This window comes from Xenopus laevis, chromosome 7L, assembly GCF_017654675.1.
Source record: "Xenopus laevis strain J_2021 chromosome 7L, Xenopus_laevis_v10.1, whole genome shotgun sequence".
Taxonomy (NCBI): Eukaryota; Metazoa; Chordata; class Amphibia; order Anura; family Pipidae; genus Xenopus; species Xenopus laevis.
Genome location: NC_054383.1, coordinates 32,790,600 through 32,810,045, shown reverse-complemented (window position 1 = coordinate 32,810,045; position 19,446 = coordinate 32,790,600). Strand labels below are relative to the sequence as shown.

At 38.1% G+C, this 19,446-nt stretch overlaps 1 protein-coding gene across 4 annotated transcripts in view; it reads left to right on the top strand.

Moving 5' to 3' along the window:
* The window catches only part of pank1.L (pantothenate kinase 1 L homeolog), a 28,064-nt gene extending 9,934 nt beyond the window's left edge, over window positions 1-18,130 (top strand). For 3 of the 4 annotated variants that reach the window (XM_018225320.2, XM_018225321.2, XM_018225322.2), the window contains exons 2-7: window positions 3,315-3,667; window positions 9,658-9,911; window positions 11,836-12,012; window positions 13,082-13,205; window positions 14,774-14,899; window positions 16,781-18,130. In XM_018225320.2, coding sequence (XP_018080809.1) covers window positions 3,315-3,667; window positions 9,658-9,911; window positions 11,836-12,012; window positions 13,082-13,205; window positions 14,774-14,899; window positions 16,781-16,840 — 1,094 coding nt within the window. In that variant the 3' untranslated portion in view covers window positions 16,841-18,130. Of the gene's footprint in view, window positions 1-615; window positions 748-3,314; window positions 3,668-9,657; window positions 9,912-11,835; window positions 12,013-13,081; window positions 13,206-14,773; window positions 14,900-16,780 lie in introns of those variants that run through there. The other variant, XM_018225323.2, reaches the window with a different exon arrangement.
* Window positions 18,131-19,446: the final 1,316 nt, after the last annotated feature.

The following is a 19,446-nucleotide window of genomic DNA, read 5'->3' as shown; positions in this document are numbered from 1 at the left end:
TACTAGTGATGCACCTAATCATTCAAAATAAGGCTGAAATGTATGTTATGCGGAATTTGAATGCTTAGTGCCAGGGCCAGATTTACATAGCGGACACCCCTAGGCCTGCTGTCATTCGTTGCCCCCATCCCCTCCCTTTTATTCGCACTAATTTTCATCATCGGGACTGGAGCAATGGGGATTGGCACACAGGAAATTTAAAAAACTATTTTATATCTCCTGCACATCCCCAGTATTTCTGGACCAATGTGTGTGTGGTTGGATAGCATGCCGCCCCCTAAAATCATGCCGCCCTAGGCCCGGGCCTTGGTGGCCTTTCCACAAATCCGGCCTGCTTAGTGCACAGTGAAACTAAAATGGAAACTTGATGTTATCTGATGTTAAATCACCGGAAGCATTTTTTTTTCAGGTGATGCAGGAAATTTTGTTTTTAGATCTCATATTTGAATATACAAATCAGAATTCATTATATATTCGCTGAATATTTTCTGGAAGATTTTTTTATTTTCTCCAAATATTTTTTTTTTTTAAAAATTCAGTATTCATCTGAATCCAAAAACATGGGATTTGTTTTTTGCCTAATAGGAGCAACACTCATGCATTTCTACATTATGTCATCTGCCTAAATGTTCTACAGATTCATTCTAGTGGGGAATTAACTAGGCAGGGATTCTAACTTTGGACGTTCATGTTCTGCCAATGGTTAATCTACTTTAAAGCAAAGAGGCCATAGATCAAGAAAAAGAGGTAAGCAAGTTTGGTATCCCTTTTAAGCAGCAATGAAATCATTGAAATTAAAAAAGAGTTTCTTATTAATTGGTGTATTGTTCTGTCACTTTTGTTCACATTAGGTATGCAAATAATGTGTTTATTTGGACAATTACTGAATGCTTCAAAAAAGAATCGGTCCAATACCTGACCAAATCCCAATTTGTATTTTCCAATGTGACTCTGCTTGTAACTAATATCCCCAGTCTTCCACTTGAGTACTCCCTGGCAGTTATAGTACAAGTGTGGCCATTAGTGCACAGCTATAACACACTCCTACTGAATTTCATATACCCACCAAAATAAATCTTCTGACCATCCAGGCAGATGACATAATGTCGAAATCTTATCTTCCCTTTCACAGACAACTATCTAGAGCAAAGGTCTTGCTAAAAGTAGTCCTGCAATAAAAACATTGGGGGGGGGGTATAAGCATAACTCATTTAGTTATAGGATTTTGTGAATGTGTTGGTTTTATTTACTTGCATATTTAAACTAGGTATGCACCAAAGTTGCCGTTTTTGAACTCAAAACCTAATTTCCATATTAAAATTTCAGCATTTATATCGGTTTGAATAAGTTTGGTGTACATAGCAATAAGTACATGTATGGGACCTGTTATGAATGCTCGGGACCTGAGGTTTTCCATGTAATGGATCTTTCCGTAATTTGGATCTTCATATCATGTCTACTAGAGAATCATATAAACATTGAATGAACCCAATAGGCTGGTTTTGTTCCAATAAGGATTATTTATATCTTAGTTTGGATTAAGTACAAGCTAATGTTTTATTATTACAGAGAAATCTTTTTTTTTTTTAATTTGGGTTACTTCAATAAAATGGAGTCTATGGGAGATGGCCTTTCCCTAATTCAGAGCTTTCTGGGTAATGGTTTCCAGATAACGAATCCCATACCTGTACTAGAAAAAACTGGCATGTTTCACCTTAATTCCTGCATCTCCTACACCTCTTTTTTAAATGTACTATATGTAGGAATCACTAATGAATCCACTGCAAGGATAATACTTTATATAATCTCTTGCCTGTTGTAGAACAATGAACCTTGTCCATGGTGGCCAAATTATAAAGCATCATGGAAGGAAAATAGCTAGGATTTACCATCAGTTTTGACAAATGGAGTTCCCTTATTTTGTTCAGCAGTAAACACCATAAAACCTATGGATTTTGAAAGCATAGAATAAGTCTCTTGTAGCCAGATAAGAGGCAGCTGGCCTTTCAGTTCTGCCAAATGTTTAACTAACTAGTTGTTTAAGATATTTATCAAAGGGTTGCTAAATTGATCTGTGTTCCCCTTCGAACACCTCTCATGTTAAAATTTTACAAGCATTCCACACTCTTTCTGTTAAGTAACTTTGTTTCCTTTCTCAGTTCTCCACTTTCATAGCCTGCAATTGTGTAAATTCTTGGAACGATACTGGGTTGTCTACCCAGCATTTCTTCTGCACTTTATTTTTTAAATAGTGTTCCAAATTTTCAGATGGACTAAGATCAGGGCTTTGACTTGAACTGTTGTTCTTAAGCCACTCGAGTGTTAAGAGATGAAGTTTTTCCGGTCTCAATTTGAGACCTGAAACAGGTTTTCTTGCACTCTTTCCCTATCCTGGTCTTTCGAGGTGCTGGCTGGCCCACATCAGCTAAAGAAGTGGCTGGCTTCCTACAATGCAATCCTATAATGCAATGGCAAATAGTAATTAATGACACTATATGCCCAGGTTAGTATTAAATTCACAGCAGCACTGCTAAACCATAAATACTGGGCAGAAAGCTGGCAGTTGGTACTTTAGGCATGATTCCACCTTGTGCTTAGAGAGAGAAAGTACGATGCAGTTATTACAGAGTCACCACTATATTTAGGAACACAACATAGCACTTGGCTGTTTTGTGTACGTTGCCAAGTTAGCTCTGTACTCAGCAGTGGAATTGTCTGACATTTGCATTCTGCTTGGCTCTCCTTGTACTGCTCGTGAGTCACATCAGAGAAGTGGTAATTAGAATCTCATTCTTGAGTTAAAATACAGATAAATCAGCCAGGAAGGGCATTTAAACAGTCATCTTTTCTGGAAAAAGTCAATTTTCAAAGGTAGGCAATGAGTGAGTTGAATATACACATATAAAGTGACTCTAGTTGAAAGAACATATATTATTATACACATACACACACACACATATAAAAGCTCAGGGCTGAATCAGAGCAGAGGGATAGTGCCATAAGTAAAACTGGCTACATCAAGGATATCAAAGCTACTAGTGGGGCTTTAGTCTTCATTGAGTCGCAGGGGGGTTGTTGATCAACAACAGCTGGATTGACATTAATATGTAATATTTTCAGCATAAGGTTCAAGCAGGTTGATAATTTTGCATTTGGCTTCCATCTGATCACAAAAAGACACATTTACACATACACAGTAGGCAGACATAGGGGCATCTTGTGACTTATCTCTGGGGTTTGCTCTATACATAAAACTGTTACTTTATGCTATGTAGTCATTTCTTGTTATGATTAATGCTATTCTGTATTTACAGCATTCCCATGGTTTGGCATGGATATTGGCGGAACGTTGGTGAAACTGGTCTATTTTGAGCCCAAAGACATTACAGCAGAAGAAGAACAGGAAGAGGTTGAGAACTTAAAAAGCATAAGAAAGTACTTGACATCCAACACAGCCTATGGGAAAACTGGAATCAGAGACGTGCACCTAGAACTGAAAAACTTGACCATGTGCGGCCGCAAAGGCAATTTGCACTTCATCCGCTTCCCGACGTGCGCTATGCACCGATTCATTCAGATGGGAAGCGAAAAGAACTTCTCAAGCTTGCACACCACATTATGTGCTACTGGCGGCGGGGCCTATAAGTTTGAAGAGGACTTTAGAATGGTATGTGGGGTAAAAGGTATCATACACTTCTGATCTCTTTCAATAAGTCAATAATGCCCTTTTAGGATTAACGCAGTATAATTAAATAAAAATAACACCATTATTTGTACAATAATTGCTAATAAGCAGTCATTATCAGATTTTTAGGTAAAATTAAAGTTCTGGAGAGAACAGTTGCTGCAGTCTTTTATTAAAATCAAAACTAGAATACTGGCATAATTGTTAAAGCAAATGTTTAGCTCCCTGCCTATAGCTCCTGTCTGCTACACTTTCTGAATTTAATCATATCTTTCCAAACAGTTGCATGTGCTCCATTTTACAGCCTTCTGGCTTTATCAGTCTTCTGTCTCATTACATAGATAAAAATTGGTGTTTTTATCACAAATTATTTTATGTAGATCTCATGCAAATATATAGTGTTCTCCACATAGAAAGATCTTATTTGTGCCTGAAAGTAATGAAGGGCAATTCTTTAATTGTCATTTCGGTGTTGAGGGACCAGCAGTGTCTAGGATCCAACCCTAGCCTTCACTAGTTCATTAAAAATTTTAGTTCTACCTGTTTCTGGTTTCACTGTAGTTTAAAGAGGACCAAGCAAAATTATGCAGAGCTTAAGGGAGCTGGAACCCATAAATCTGAGAACTGGCCATCTGTAGCCTCACATTTTGCCCATTAAATTAATTTCTGGTTTTTGTTTTATGACTTGATTTTAAAGTTTAGTAAACTTGTTCAAAATGCTTTTCTGAGCACTCTTGTTTATTAACTGTTTTAAAGATACAGGTATGGGACCTGTTATCCAGAGTGCTCAGGGGCCTCGAACTTTCCGGATAATGGATCTTTCTGTAATTTGGATCTTTATACCTTAAGTCTACTAGAAAATCATGTAAACATTAAATAAACTCAATATAGAGGTTTTGCCTCCAATGAGGATTAATTATATCTTAGTTGGGATCAAGTACAAGGTACTATTTTATTATTACAGAGAAAAAGGAAATTATTTTTAAAAATTTGGATTATTTGGTTAAAATGGAGTCTATTGGAGACGGCATTTCCGTAATTCAGAGGTTTCTGGATAACGGAAATCTGGATAACGGATCTCATATCTGTATTAACAGCTATACACAGAGGCTTGGCCAGTTGGGAGAGGACCCGGTGGAGGGATGCTGTCAAAGGGATGGTTTACCTCCACTATAATTTTTAGAATGTCTTCATTTTTAATTTGTTGATGTGTTTTCATTATTTGCATTCTACTGACTCTTTCTAGCTTTAAGTTGGGGTCACTGACCCTGGTAGCCTATAAACTGTTGCTTTATGAGGCTACAATTTTAAAGACATCCTTTCTGAAGTTTGGAATTATGGAAATGCCGTCTCCCGTCGTCTTCATTTTATCCAAATAATCCAAATTTTGATATATTAATAAAACAGTACCTTGTACTTGATACAAACTAAGATATTATTAACCCTTACTGGAGGACAAACCAGTTTATTTAATGTTGAAATTATTTTCTAGTAGGTATAAAGATCCAAGGTACAGAAAGATCCGTTATTCAGAAAACCCCAGGTCCCAAGCATTCTGGATAGCAGGTCCCATACCTGTACTGTAATAAGAATGTTAAACGTTCCAATGAGGAAAAAACAAGAAATCATGCAATGTGTCATAGGGGAATTATATTTTGTAAATTATATGATATCAGGAAAAAAAGGTCTCTTATGTGGAATATTATGTGGTAACAGACAAAATGGAGGAAAGCTGAGTGGCATTTTATTTGCCCTACCTAGTGCCAAAGCATTCAAAATTGCACCTTGCATGCATTGCTTAAAATTAAAGGGGAACTCCGGCTTCCAAACCAAAATTTGATAAAGAGGCCCACATAACACAGAAACTAACCCTAATATACCTATCACAGTTACCTGTTTCTTCAATAAGTATGAATAAATGCTATTTCTATGCTGAAATCCAGCTGGTTAACAGTTCTTCTCTTTCTGCATCTAAACAAATTGTTACAAATTGTAACAACTTCACAGCCTACAGACAAAATGCAGGAACTACATAACCCACAATGCATTGCACCATGATGTTCTGTTTCTTATTGAAATCACATGGGCAGGGAATTGTGGGGTTTGTAGGATGCAGGCTGAGGACAACTGGCTGCTGATACAAAGTAACAGTAGTCAGCCAGCTCATCAAAGTTGTCTGATCAGCAGGAGACTAGGCTTAGGGAACTGTTCCAAACCATTAAAAAAAAATCTGCATATTTTTTAATTGATGTATATTGCAAAGTTGCTTAAAATGATGTTTACTTTTCAAAAAGCTTAAGTAATGTTTGTGTAGTTCCCCTTTAACTGTGAATGTTATTGTTTCTAAGCCTGACAAATCCTGGCTGAAGCACCACATTTTTGGGCTACTTAAAAACCTGCTGCTTAAAATGCCCTGTGTGCCATTAAAGCATGTCGTTTGCTTATCAGAACGGCACTCTTATTTAACTACACTATAAATCAGCATACAAGTCTGATATACGAGTCGTACCTTCTTTACACTTAAATAATCATAACAATGAAGTGCCCTTAGTGACTTTAAATTGTTAATCAGTGATTATTCCTCCAGATTAATGTGTACATTTTTTGTGCATGACAGAGAACGTGTTCAGTGTGCATTTGAGTTTTTATTCCCACCCACTGACAGACGGAGGGAGGGTGACAGACAGCAGGTTAATATATAATACTAAACTAATGTTGCTTAAAGCAAGTTGTGGCTGTGGTAAATATGGCAGCACTTGGGCGCTGGGGGGCCATTTGCTGCACGTTCATTAGAATAATCCTGTCAATTTCATTTGAAAGCCACAAAGTGGCTGTGGAGAAGACTTCCTAACCGCAGCCTGTTGCATAGCAACAAACAGAGCGTGAATGGAAAGCAGAACTCCTCGCTGTGCTCTCTCTATCTTTCCAAATCCCCACAAACAAAAGATCTGGAACTCACATTATCACAAGGTTTGAGGAACAACAGAATGAGAATTCCTGCCACTCACTCACCCAACAAAATGCTGCTGTCAGCAATAATCTCCTCTTTATTTTATATTTGGAATATTTAAAGGGAGAGTTTATTAGTGTATTTTTCATTTATTTCCCTTAAAGTGACAGACGATTTGAGGAGAGTAACCTTGTGCTTTACCTTAAAGGGGACATGTCACTCACACATAGAAAATTGTATCCTAAAACTCAAAACCCACATTTAAAAAAAAAAAAATATATAAAACAGTTGCACCTGTTGTATAGGATATTTTAAAAATCTCAACTGTCAATCATATATTGCCTGCGCCGCCTTTATTCCAGACATAGAGATGGGGCAGGCAATTACTTTCACTTTCCATTCTGCACTTCTTAGATGTTTGGTTCACTCCTCACATTCTTCCTCCTTCCTCACTGCCTTGTGTAGCCAGTGACTAGACCAGGGCCGGAACTAGGGGTAGGCAGAAGAGGCACGTGCCTAGGGCGCAAATGTGGAGGGGCACCAGGCACCATACCTCTTCTGCGACTTGCCCCTAGTTCAGACGCCTCTTTCCCCACCTGTTGCAGAATTCGCCGTCTTTCTAGGCGCGCACAGACGCACATCCTTCTGCGCAAGCGCACGATCGACTTGTGTGCTTGATCGTCCGTGCTCGCGCGCACTTCAGAAGGGGGCGATGTAGTTGGTCGGGTTGCCTTGGGCGCCGGCAATGGCACTGGCAAAGACATCGCATCAGGTCCCCCAATTTGGAGCATGAATTCGATTCTGGCAAAGATGCAAAGCTTGTCTTAATAACAATGTTCAAAAAATAGCGACTGCCTGCTTGCTGTGAGTGTGTAGTTCCATGCTTGACTAACACAACAGAAAATAATTTGGAATCATTTCTTAGGGTGACAGGTCCCCTTTAAAACACATTTTTTCTGTAGGTGCAGATACCTAAAGTTCGATTTTGACTGGAACAAACTATAAACTCTTCCTATGGAATCAGACTGGACATGTAATAGGAGCTAAGCCCAAAATGAACTGAAAAGTCGTCACATTTGCAGTTTACATTAATGTTCTTTTTTTTTTGTGGTTTCAGCCATGTTAGCGGTTTTGGAATACTATTACTAGTCTTTCAGCTAGTGTTAGGGACCCTAACCAGGGTCGGACTGGGGGGCCGGGGGCCCACTGGGACTGCTGTCCAAGGCCTCCCGCCCCCTACTGCAGCACGCATGCATGCCAGTGCCGCTCAGTGTGCATCTGCGAACATCGGCACGCGCATGAGCGAATGGCACAGCTCTGCGCGCATGCGCTGACGGCGCTGCGTGGCGCAGAAAACATTTTTTCCTGGTAGAATTTGAATATCGGAAGAGGGGGTCTGGCCTGGCGGGGCCCATGAGGGTCTGGGCCCACCGGCTATTTCCCCGTGTCTGGTCGGGACAGTTCAACCCTAACCCTAACTGTTTGCACTTTCTATGAACTTCTTGTATAGTCCGTTAACCCCAGAGTTGCTGTTGAGCCAAAAGCCTGGCATTGGCAGTCTAACCTCCATATGTAATAAAATGCACTAAGTTTGTCCAGGTGTAGTAACTCATAGCACCGAATGAGATGTTTACTTTTAAACAGGTGACCAATAAATACTGAAAGAAGTTGCCAACCCACACTGTGACACTGACTAGCTGCTATAAGCACTCTAGTGCTAGCACTTGGACTAACCCACATTCTGCCGAAACCAATATGGAGCAGGCACTCAATAAGGCAAACTTCCACCAGGCAAATGTTCAAAATTGAAAAAGGTTTATTGTGTCCGCAGCCTGACGCGTTTCGTGTCACAAGCACTTAATCATAACCCACATTCTGCACCTGACCGGCTGCTATAAGTGATAAAAAGCATTATTTGTACACAAAAAGAAGGAGAAAGATTGCCAGTGCACAAAGCCTTGACGTTACACATGAGCTTACATATTTTGGCCAAAGTGTGGTACAGGTTTGGGACATGTTATCCAGAATGCTCAGGACCTAGGGTTTTCCTGATAACAGATCTTTCCATAATTTGGAAGCTCATACCTAAAGTCTACTATAAAATCATCTAAACATTAAATTAATCCAATAGGCTGGTTTTGCTTCCAATAAGGATTAATTGTATCTTAGTTGAGATAAAGTACAAGGTACTGTTTTATTATTACAGAGAAAAGGGAAATCATTTTTTAAATTTTGTATTATTTGGATAAAATGGAGTCTATGGGAGACAGCCTTTCCATAATTCGGAGCTTTCTGGATAACGGGATTGCGAATAACGGATCCTATACCTGTACCAACACTCATTTTTGGTAATAATGACTTTTTGAGGGCAATCTTTCTCCTTTTTGTGACCAATAAATACTACCTGCCTGACTACTATGGGTGACTAACATCTGGGCAAAATTGGTGTCTTTTATTACATAACCCCAAATAACTGCTTATATCTCAGAAAGGCTTAAAATTGAAAATGAGTGTACAAATTTACATAAATTCCGATTTTGGGCTTAGATCACTTGCTGTAAGGAAGGCAAGAGCATGATCTATCACTTTATGGCTTTATAACCTTTGTTTGCGCAAAATATCCCTTCAAACCCTTCAGTGCTGTCATGTGAAAAATCTGTGAAAAAAAGGTAAAGCACTTTAGTAGGCAATTATACCACTGGTTGCAGCTGCCAAGCGGCACTTAAGGGGTCAAAGGAAAGTTTTAAGCTTTTCCATCCACTTTTTTTTTCTTGTATCACTTGTTTATAATATTTCGCTGCTTTGAGCCAAAGAACAATGTTTGTTCTGTTCTTACTTTTATTGTTGCTTTGTTATTTTTATTGTATAGAGTTTAAACCGTTATGCAACAGGCACTGCAGTACAAAGTGCTAGATAGGAAAGTAATATAGTCCTTTGGCCTTGTCTTTAGCAAAGCTGTAGCCCTTGCTCTACTTACACCTGCTTATTCATTAACCTGCTCTTTCTTCTTTATATTCTGCAGATAGCCGACCTACAGCTTCATAAACTAGATGAACTGGACTGTTTGATTCAAGGCCTGCTATATGTTGACTCAGTGGGATTCAATGGCCGGCCAGAGTGTTATTATTTTGAAAACCCTACAGACACAGAACAATGCCAGAAGAAGCCGTACTGCCTTGACAATCCTTATCCTATGTTGCTGGTTAATATAGGCTCAGGGGTCAGCATCCTTGCAGTGTATTCAAAAGACAATTATAAAAGAGTAACTGGAACCAGGTAAAGTGTTCTTTACTTAGGCAATAAAGGTGCACACATTCTTTTGAGAAAATCCATATGAAAATTTAGTTCCTTAATATGTTTATCAGAATGCATGCTCTGTATTAAAAGAAAGGTGGAGTTTGCTTTTAATATATATATATTGAAAATAGATGTAACCTAAGCAATAGGGATGCACCAAATTCGTGAAAGATTTGGCCAGATACCAAACTGAATCTGAACCCTAATTTGCATGTGGAAATCAGGTTGGGGAGGGAAAAAAATAGCACACACAGCTAACAATTTTTTAACTTCCATGTTGTGACAAAAAGAAACATGATTGTAAGGATTCGGGTTCGGTTCAGCCAGGCCGAATCTGAATTTTGCAGAGAAAGGTTGAATCCGGGCCAAATCGAGAACTGAATACTGGATTTGGTGCATCCCTACTAAGCAACTGGTCATTTTTGTTTTTGTGGATTTAATCATTTACATTTTCATTCTGCCCCAAAGTGAAATTTAAAAGGCAATCAACTAGCTAGGAGAGCATATTGAGCACATTTTTTAATTTCTAAGTTGGTTATGTGGCATCTCACTAGATAAGAGTGTTCATTAATGTTCTGCTTAGTATTTAGGGATTTTAGCAAGACAAGATGTCTAAAGAGACATCTTTTTGTTGCAGACCCCTAGAAACCTTATCTCTGACTATGTCTTGACGCTATAAGAAAGGGATTTAAACAGTCACTGTTTTTGTGTGTAGTGTTGTGTACAAATAGCAATGCATTCCATGTGTAATATGCTGACTGTTAAAATTAAGCCAAGACTGCAATTCACAGGCACTGCAGACTATCTAATCTCTTATATTTTATTGCTATTTCTACCGGCATGCTGCGCTTTGAACAAATGCCAAAACAAAGGAAAGTTTGGAATACTTTGTTCCCTGTAATTGTGACATGCATCTAAACGTTTGCACCATTCACGTGTTGCTGGAGTGTTTATGTTGGGAAAATTAAAAAAAAATACTGTACCTTTTGGGAATCCATGTAAAACGAAAATTACATAATTACATAATTACATAATTAATTTCTAAATATCACATTCTTTATGGGAAGTGATAAGAAAGGCTGTGGCTTGCCAACCTGAAAGGCTAACTGAACCATTTATAGCTCCAGAGACAAAAAAGATGGTACAGAGAAAAAAAAAATACACCAAACTCTCAATATATCATGCAAAAAAAAAAACCACAATTGGCCATTTTTCTGTACTTTGCACACTTAGTGCAGAATGGGGAGCAAGTGTTCTGAAAGTGAGCACTATATGTTACAGCTCTTGCATTTGCACCCCCGGAGTTCATAAATGACACCTATAGTCTAACTTGCAAAGTGGTAACAACACTTGGAAAAACGGGGGGGGGGGGATAGTCATGCATAGAAGGTTGAAAAGAGTACTTAAATTGGGCTGGTGGGACACTGGGAAAAAACCTGGTGGGCCCAAGCCCTTGTGGGCTCCACTGGCCCAAACCCACTCCCTGCCTTAAACTATAACCGCTGCCCCCAACCTCGCGGCCCTGGCCATGGCTGCAAGGGAAAAAAAAGTATGTGCAGTGGGGCCGAAGGGGGGTTGCAGCTGGAGTGGGGGGCCCAGGCAGGGGTCCCTTAGGCCACATTAGTTATAGAATTCTTGCTTTGTCGAGGTCAGTATAAGCAAAAGTCATTTTACTTGTGAGGTATGGTGCACGACTTACGTGGATGATAAGTTTCACAGGTTTCACAGTCAGCAACCTTCACCTCCAAATTACTTTAATCTGATGCATGTCCAACGGTTTCCATCTTCAATCCGTTCAATCAGACCACATTAGGGGTCCCTAAGGCAGCAGCCCCTGTATGCCCCAGTGTCCCCAGTCCAACCCTTGCAATATTAGCTTAACTGTTCTCTTTTTTTTTTTTAGCCTCGGTGGTGGAACATTCCTTGGCCTGTGTTGTCTACTGACTGGCTGTGAAACATTTGAAGAAGCTCTAGAAATGGCAGCCAAAGGTGATAGCACTAATGTTGACAAATTGGTTAAAGACATATATGGCGGAGACTATGAGAGGTTTAGTCTCCAGGGATCTGCAGTAGCATCAAGGTAAAATTAAGTTTGTTCCTATTCTTCCTAGGGGTGGGGGTACTCCTGTAAAGTGGCCAGTGTATGATACTGTGTGAGGCTGCATATGTCAGTCACCTGAAAGAACGGATTTTTTCCCGCAAACAAAATTTTCGGGAAAGTGCATTAATAAATAAGGCCAAAAAACTCATGCGGATTTGGTCTGAGTTTTTTTCAGAAAATATTGAGATAAATTCGGACTGATATTAGTATGTTATAGAATGGCTGATTCCTAGTAACTATTCAATTAGTCGTCATTAGTGGTGGGCGAATCTGACTCATTTCACATTTTTTTTTGACTAACAAATTGTTTTGACGCGCAATTATTTTTTGCGCTCATTGGAGTCTGTGAGTGTTTTTTTCATGGCAAAAAACCTGGCGAAAAAATTTGCCCATCCCATGTCTTCATTTTTTCTTTTTTAAAGGTTTTGAATGATTTGGCTTCTTCTTCTGACTCTTTCCAGCTTTCAAATGGGGCTCACTGACCCCATCTAAAAACAAATGCTCTGTAAAGCTACAAATGTATTGTTATTGCTACTTTTTATTATGCCTCTTTCTATTTAAGCCCTCTTTTTAAATTCCAGCCTCTTATTTGAATCAGTGCCTGGTTGCTATGGTAATTTGAGCCCTAGCAACCAGATTGGTGAAATTGCAATCTGGAGAGCTGCTGAATAAAAAGCCACATAAGTCAAAATCCAAAAGTAATAAAAAAAGAAAAATGCAAATTGTCTCCGAATATCACTCTCTGTCATACTAATAGTTAATTTAAAGGCGAATAACCCCTTTAAAAGAACCCCTGAAACTCACTAAGTAACTGTGTATATTACACAGCACTAAGGGTCTCCTCTGTAGCTCTAGAGTAAAGCAGACCCTGAGTTTATTTATTGTAACTTGAGTGAAGGTAAAGTGGAATACTTCTTCCCTAATAAAGCATCAAAAATGCCCTACATCTTTATTTTTGAGGATACTTGGCCTAAACATGTATTGGCTGGTAGATGGAAAAAAAGAATTGTTTGTTTTTAAATAACATGGTTGTTCTTGTGTTTCACAGCTTCGGTCACATGATGAGCAAAGAGAAAAGAGATTCCATCAGTAAAGAAGATTTAGCGAGAGCAACTTTAATCACTATTACTAACAACATTGGATCTATTGCTCGTATGTGTGCACTAAATGAGGTAGAACCACAATTTAATAAAACATTTTATATTTTTAAGATCATAGTTTTTATATAGTAATTTGGTAATTTATAACAGTGCTAGGCCGGTATCTTGGAGAGCCTGTTTTGGGCCTCAATTCTCCCTCTTCTACCTCCAGGGCCTGGATGTATAAAATGTACTGCTTTAAAGCTTACCACCAAGAAATATGTACAATTTCATTATAAAATATAAAAAGAAAAACCAGTAAAAAAAACAAAATACAAAATAAAAAAACTTGCTAAGAATAGGCCAATCTATAAAATACTATCAATTTCCTTTAATAGGCTTTCTGTGTTAATCGATAACATTATTTCCCCATAAAAAGGGACAAAATATAGATTTATGGTCTATCTTTTTCCTTCTTTGAAATTATTCTGTATATTATTTTAAAAGGATTAAATAAAGAAATAAGATGGTGACTTTCACCTCCGTCTTTCATGTTTAGTCCTATGATCAAACATTCCAAATGCTGGCCCAGGATTTGATAGGGTTGAAATTCTATAATTTCTGAGTTTCTTTTACCCACATATTTGCAGTAGAAGATGCAAGTGGACAGGAAGTTGTGTTACTGAAAGTTACCCAGAAAATACAAGTTAGTAAAATGGTAATTGTTGATTAAAATGTATGTTTTGAAAAGCTCCTCACCTCCTCTGCTTAGTGCTAAATCATGTCTGCTCTCATTCAGAAAATGCCTAATTTATTTGGATTTTCCACAAATGCCAAAGATAGGGTTTTCTGCAATACCAAAGTTCTATATTAGTTTGCTTATTTCCAGAGTGAAAAGGAAAGCTTTGACATTGGATGCCAAGTCCATTTGAGATGTATTCGTTTTGCTTTCAGCTTCTTTACAGTGTTGCCTTGTGGCATGGAGTTCAAGCAGCATTGTACAGGGCTATCAAAGCATTAAGAACTGCTACAGGATCCACTGGGACAAGAATAACTAATTTCCGACTAAGCTTAACTATGGCAGGAAAGATATCTGCAGACTGAAAGAACTACAAGTTGTAAATAGTTTAGTTGTAGGACAATAAATCGTTTTTCAGGCATAAAAGCTTCACTGAGAGATTGAGGCAGCAACATTTTATGAAAACAATTTAGAAATGTTTAGAAAATAAACTTTAAAAATATAAACCTATAAGATACGGTTTCTGTGGTTAGCAGTCCTAAATGGACTTATATATTCAGTGTATATGAGCAAATATAGTAGTGCTAAGCAACAGCAAGAGAGCTTGCACAATTTCAAAGTTAACACCAACATTTAAGAGGTTTTGTGCGTATTTAAAAATACTGCACTTAACTGGAATAAATTGAGTATTTGATTATGAAATATCAAATTATGAAATTGACATATATATGGTTTTTGATATTGTGTGCACTAAACAGGGCAACACCCTGTTTGTACAAGCACAATCAAAACAAATAAGTAGTTCCCTAAAAAGTCCTCTGTATAAACAATCCCACCCCCCAGCAAGTCTTTGTTAGCTTACAAATAAGGAGTATCTGATACAGATGCTAACATTAATGCTGACACTATTTCTGCCTTACAGAACATCGACAGAGTTATATTTGTAGGAAACTTCCTCAGAATTAACATGGTCTCCATGAAACTGCTGTCTTATGCAATGGACTACTGGTCAAAGGGGCAATTAAAAGCCCTTTTCTTAGAACATGAGGTAAGATGAGTATCTCAACACGTGTGAACTATATTTGTAATAAATAAGTTATCCTCTTGGGGGAAATAGTTCTGAACAGAGACTCCGTATAAATGAGAACCAAAACCACAGTATAAGTGATCTCAAAAGTCTGCATTTTATCTACTTTGTTTATGCTGTTGACCATGCACCATCTTTATCTTATACTTTCTGGTTCGCTTCCTAGTTTCCTTCATTATGCAGCTTCCTCCAGTAGGGGACAACACCAGATGTGCTGCATGTGTGTTTGCTTGGAGCTTTCAGGGGACCTACAATATATTTCCATGTTGTGCAATATGGGTGTGCCTAACAATTGGCACCCCCAGCGATTAGGACTTTTCCTTGAACTCTTTTCTTGTAGCTTTACCTGTATAAATCACAGTTAGTCACCTACTGAGTTTCACTTGAAGGACTGCTGCATTCACAGCTCACTTCTGAGACATCACTAGAAATAGATGAGAAATGTGGAACTGTTAGAGATTTATCTTATACAAAATAATGTCATGGCAGAGGTTGATATTTTGAGGATGCTTCAAATCCATAATCCAAAGTGTTCAATATAGTCACTGCTTTAAAGTCATGAGAAAGATGTTCTGTTTGTCCTACTACTAAATATTTGACCAAATCTGAAACCAGGTAAATAAAAGTGTTGAGATTTGTCCAAGTCCTGTATTTAGTGCCTTTATGTTAGGGTTTTTTGTAGGGATGCACAGAATCAACTATTTTGGATTCGGCTGAACCCCCGAATCCTTCGTGAACGATTCCAAATTCTAATTTGCATATGCAAATTTGCATATGCAAATTAGGGGGAAAGGGGAAACCAATTTTTACTTTCTTGTTTTGTGACAAAAAGTCACGCGATTTTCCTCCACTTCCCCTGATTTGCATATGCAAATTAGGATTCGGATTCAGTTCGGCCGGGCAGAAGGATTCGGCTGAATCCAAATCCTGCTGAATCCTGGCCGAATCCAGAACTGAATCCTGGATTCGGTGCATCCCTAGTTTTTTGTAATAAATCACGGGGCCACACATGCCTGTTTGGCCATGACCTAACCTGCCTAACTCTGCTAATTTGTTTCAGTTAACTGCAGGAGCTCTACAATATATATGTTTAAAAAATATATATTTTCCTAAGTAGATCATACTCTTGAACAACTGGAGCACATGGTTACCCCTACTCCCATCCCATTCATTCAGGAAGTTGCTCTAAGGGGCATATATATTATGCTCTGTAAAACAATATTCGCCAGAAAAAATGTGTAAAAAGCTGTGTAAAATAAATGGCAAATTTATCAAGGTGTGTTTTATTTTACACCATGGGTAACGCCAGATTTAATTCTGTTATTTTATATTGTTACCAGCTCAGAAAAATCACGTAAAAGTTTTATGCCATTTTTTACACGATGAACCTGGTGATGTGCGGTGAATTATCCCGCTGGTTTTTACACCACATAATAAATATGGCCCTAAAAATAAGCCAGACAAATTCCTTATAACTGGATGCTGTTTTCACTAAGATTCTTCTCTTTGTGTATCGTTTCACCTATTTCATAATGATAGTAAATGGAAAATCTAGGGTGCTGGCACTCTTATGTGGATGGTATAGATTCATACATTCTACTGCACTTAAAAGGTTACTCCCCCCCCCCAGAATTACATTTCTTACTTATTTGTAGTTTTATATGTATACAATGTTAACAATGTCATAGCATTTTGACGTCATTTTTTTGTTAAAAAGGCTGTCCCCTGTCCAAACACTTTCTTTCATTTCAATTGTTTTCACATTGTTCACCAGAAATAAAGACTTTTTTTCAATTGCTTTCCATTTTTTATTTTTTACCGTTTGTTTTTTTATTTTCTTAGGGTTACTTTGGTGCTGTCGGCGCTCTCCTTGAATTGCTCAAAATGAATGACGATCAGTGAGAAGGAACCGACTATAAGAATCTATTGCTATGAAGATACATGGGAAGGCATTTCCCACTCGTACATTATGACCTGTAATTATTTATGGACTCTTTTAACAGACACTGGCAGCCTCAATACTTTTATTTCTAAAATGTGCAGATGGTGCCAAATGTGCCATAGTAATATTTGTGGAGTAATTTAGGATGTCTGATCCTTATATCCTTTAAGTGGGAGAATTTATTCAGAATGCTAACCTGTAAGAGGCTTGAAGTGGAAGGTTTTAGAAGACAAAAAAATATAATGTAGACTTATAAACACATATGTATGTGTATGTATATATAAATATACATACATATATGTATACATACATATATATATATATATATATATATATATATATATATATTTATTTAACTTTGGGCCCCCTTTTTTCTGGACCCCTCTTTCCCTGCAAAATTGCGGGTCACTCACCAGCCACGGGGTCTGCTTCTTCTGAAGTTACTCCACTGAATGAAACCTTTTCTGTTTAAGCACTCGGATAATCTTTAATCTCGAAACTGCCCTTACGGTGCAGGACTGCTGCTGTTTACTCCCTGATATCTGATTCAGAAGATTCAAATGTAAAATGTATATACTGTAAAGTAATGGAAACAACATGATGTCACTTAAAACAACGGTACCGTTTGACTCAGAAGCAGAAAGCCTATGGATCCCAATTGACTCAAAGGCCCCAAAAGGCTGTATTTTTTTTAAGTTCTTTTCTGTGGTGGGTATAATTGGAGTAGAGTGTGGAGCAGCTGTAAACCGCCCATTTGTACTTGCCAGGCTTCCCTTTGACTTCTCTAATCTAGAGCAAAAGGCTTTGAGTACTGGACCAATGCCTGACAGTAAGTGACACTCACTGGTTGCCCATGAATGGATCAGGGCAGCTTATCAAATTGCTGCTTTACATCAAAAGCTGCCAAATATTGAAACACGTCCTTGATGTTGGAGTATTTATTCCCTGAAGTTTCTGTGGATGTTTTGACTGTTCATTGCTAACCACTGTATTTTTTTTAAGATGCCACAATTGTTTCCTTTGTTTCAGATGAAATGGTTTTGCCAATCATGGGTGTATAAACTCCAACATTACCCCCAGTGGGATGCTTATTGGAAACCATATTTTGCACAACTGATGCACTGTTCTGATTATCAGCAGTGTAATACTTCTGTGTTTCCCTGTAAAATACATTAGTGAGATTATCAAACACTTATGCAAGCCCATTGTAGCATATAAAGGTACTGTATAGAGTATAGCATTCGTTTCAGGAGACTGCTATGATTTGTATGTTCCCTAACCTACACTTGCCTTTACTGCACATTCAAATCAAGATTTGATTTGGTTTTATTTAAACACTGTTTTTTGCTTTAATTAACTTCATCTCTTTAAAGGACCAATATCCTGGGGAAGTAACTGTTTAGTAAGTTTGCTTCTATAGGTGACATAACAGCTTGCCAATGGCTGAATGTTTGAGCTTCCAACATATACAGGTTCCTATAGCTGCCATCATATATTATGTGGCTGAAATAGGAAGTGTTGGCTTTCATACGATGTCTGTGGATTAATGGCTCCAGTAGATATTAATGCAGTGTTCCAGGTTTGGTATACTGTGTCTACGGTGAGTCTGTCAGTTCAATCTAGTAGACGAGAGGGAATCAAATCTAGTCTACTATTCACAGTGTCGGACTGGGACACCAGGGGCCCACCAATTAATCTTAGACCAGGGGCCCACTCTTAGTACTATTTTTCTTCCTCTCTTAACTTAACCTCTCTTCTCCTAGTCTCTTTTCTTTGCATGCTATAATCTATTTTTCCATCTATTTAGCCTCTTTGTTCTCATTGAAATAGGGAATGGCCATGAAATAGGCCAAATGTTTAGCAGCATGAGGGCCCACTGACACCTGGGCCCACCGGGACTTTTCCTGGTATCCCGGGGGGCCAGTCCGACACCCCCTATTCATTATTTACTGAGATTGCATTACTAGAAAATGTTTCCTCTATCCTGAGCCATAGGCCTGCATAATGCAGCTTTTAATGAATAGCTGTGTGTTTTTGTAGTCGCCAATTTGTTAATTTTTATTCCACAATGGTAACTGTGAAAATCTATTATATATATTTATAATCCTAAAGTTTAATTTACACTGGCTGCTTTTTACATACCTGGCCCAGTTCCCAATTTATCCTATCGTATTATTTGGTCCGAAAGAGAGAGACTGTCCTTCACCATCAGATGGAAATGACTAGGGAAAGAAAAGTCAAGCAAGTATGGCTGCTGGACGAATATATGTATGGTGTTTCCTCTTTTCTGTACATCATTTAAAAAGGAAGGGAAGATGATACTCGGTGCACTTTATTGCAGCAAAACCCTTCTGCAAGATTATTTTTTTGTCAAGTTGCTGTGGATTTTATGTGGATTTTAAACTGAAGTATATTTTTTGATGTTATGTTTCCCATGCAATGATACCTAATCCTGCTTCTGAAAAGCTCATTACATTGCGTAGATAGCATACTATACATGGTTCATAAACATAATAGGGCTCCTTTATGAAATCACTGTTGCCCAAAATGCAGCATTATTTACGAG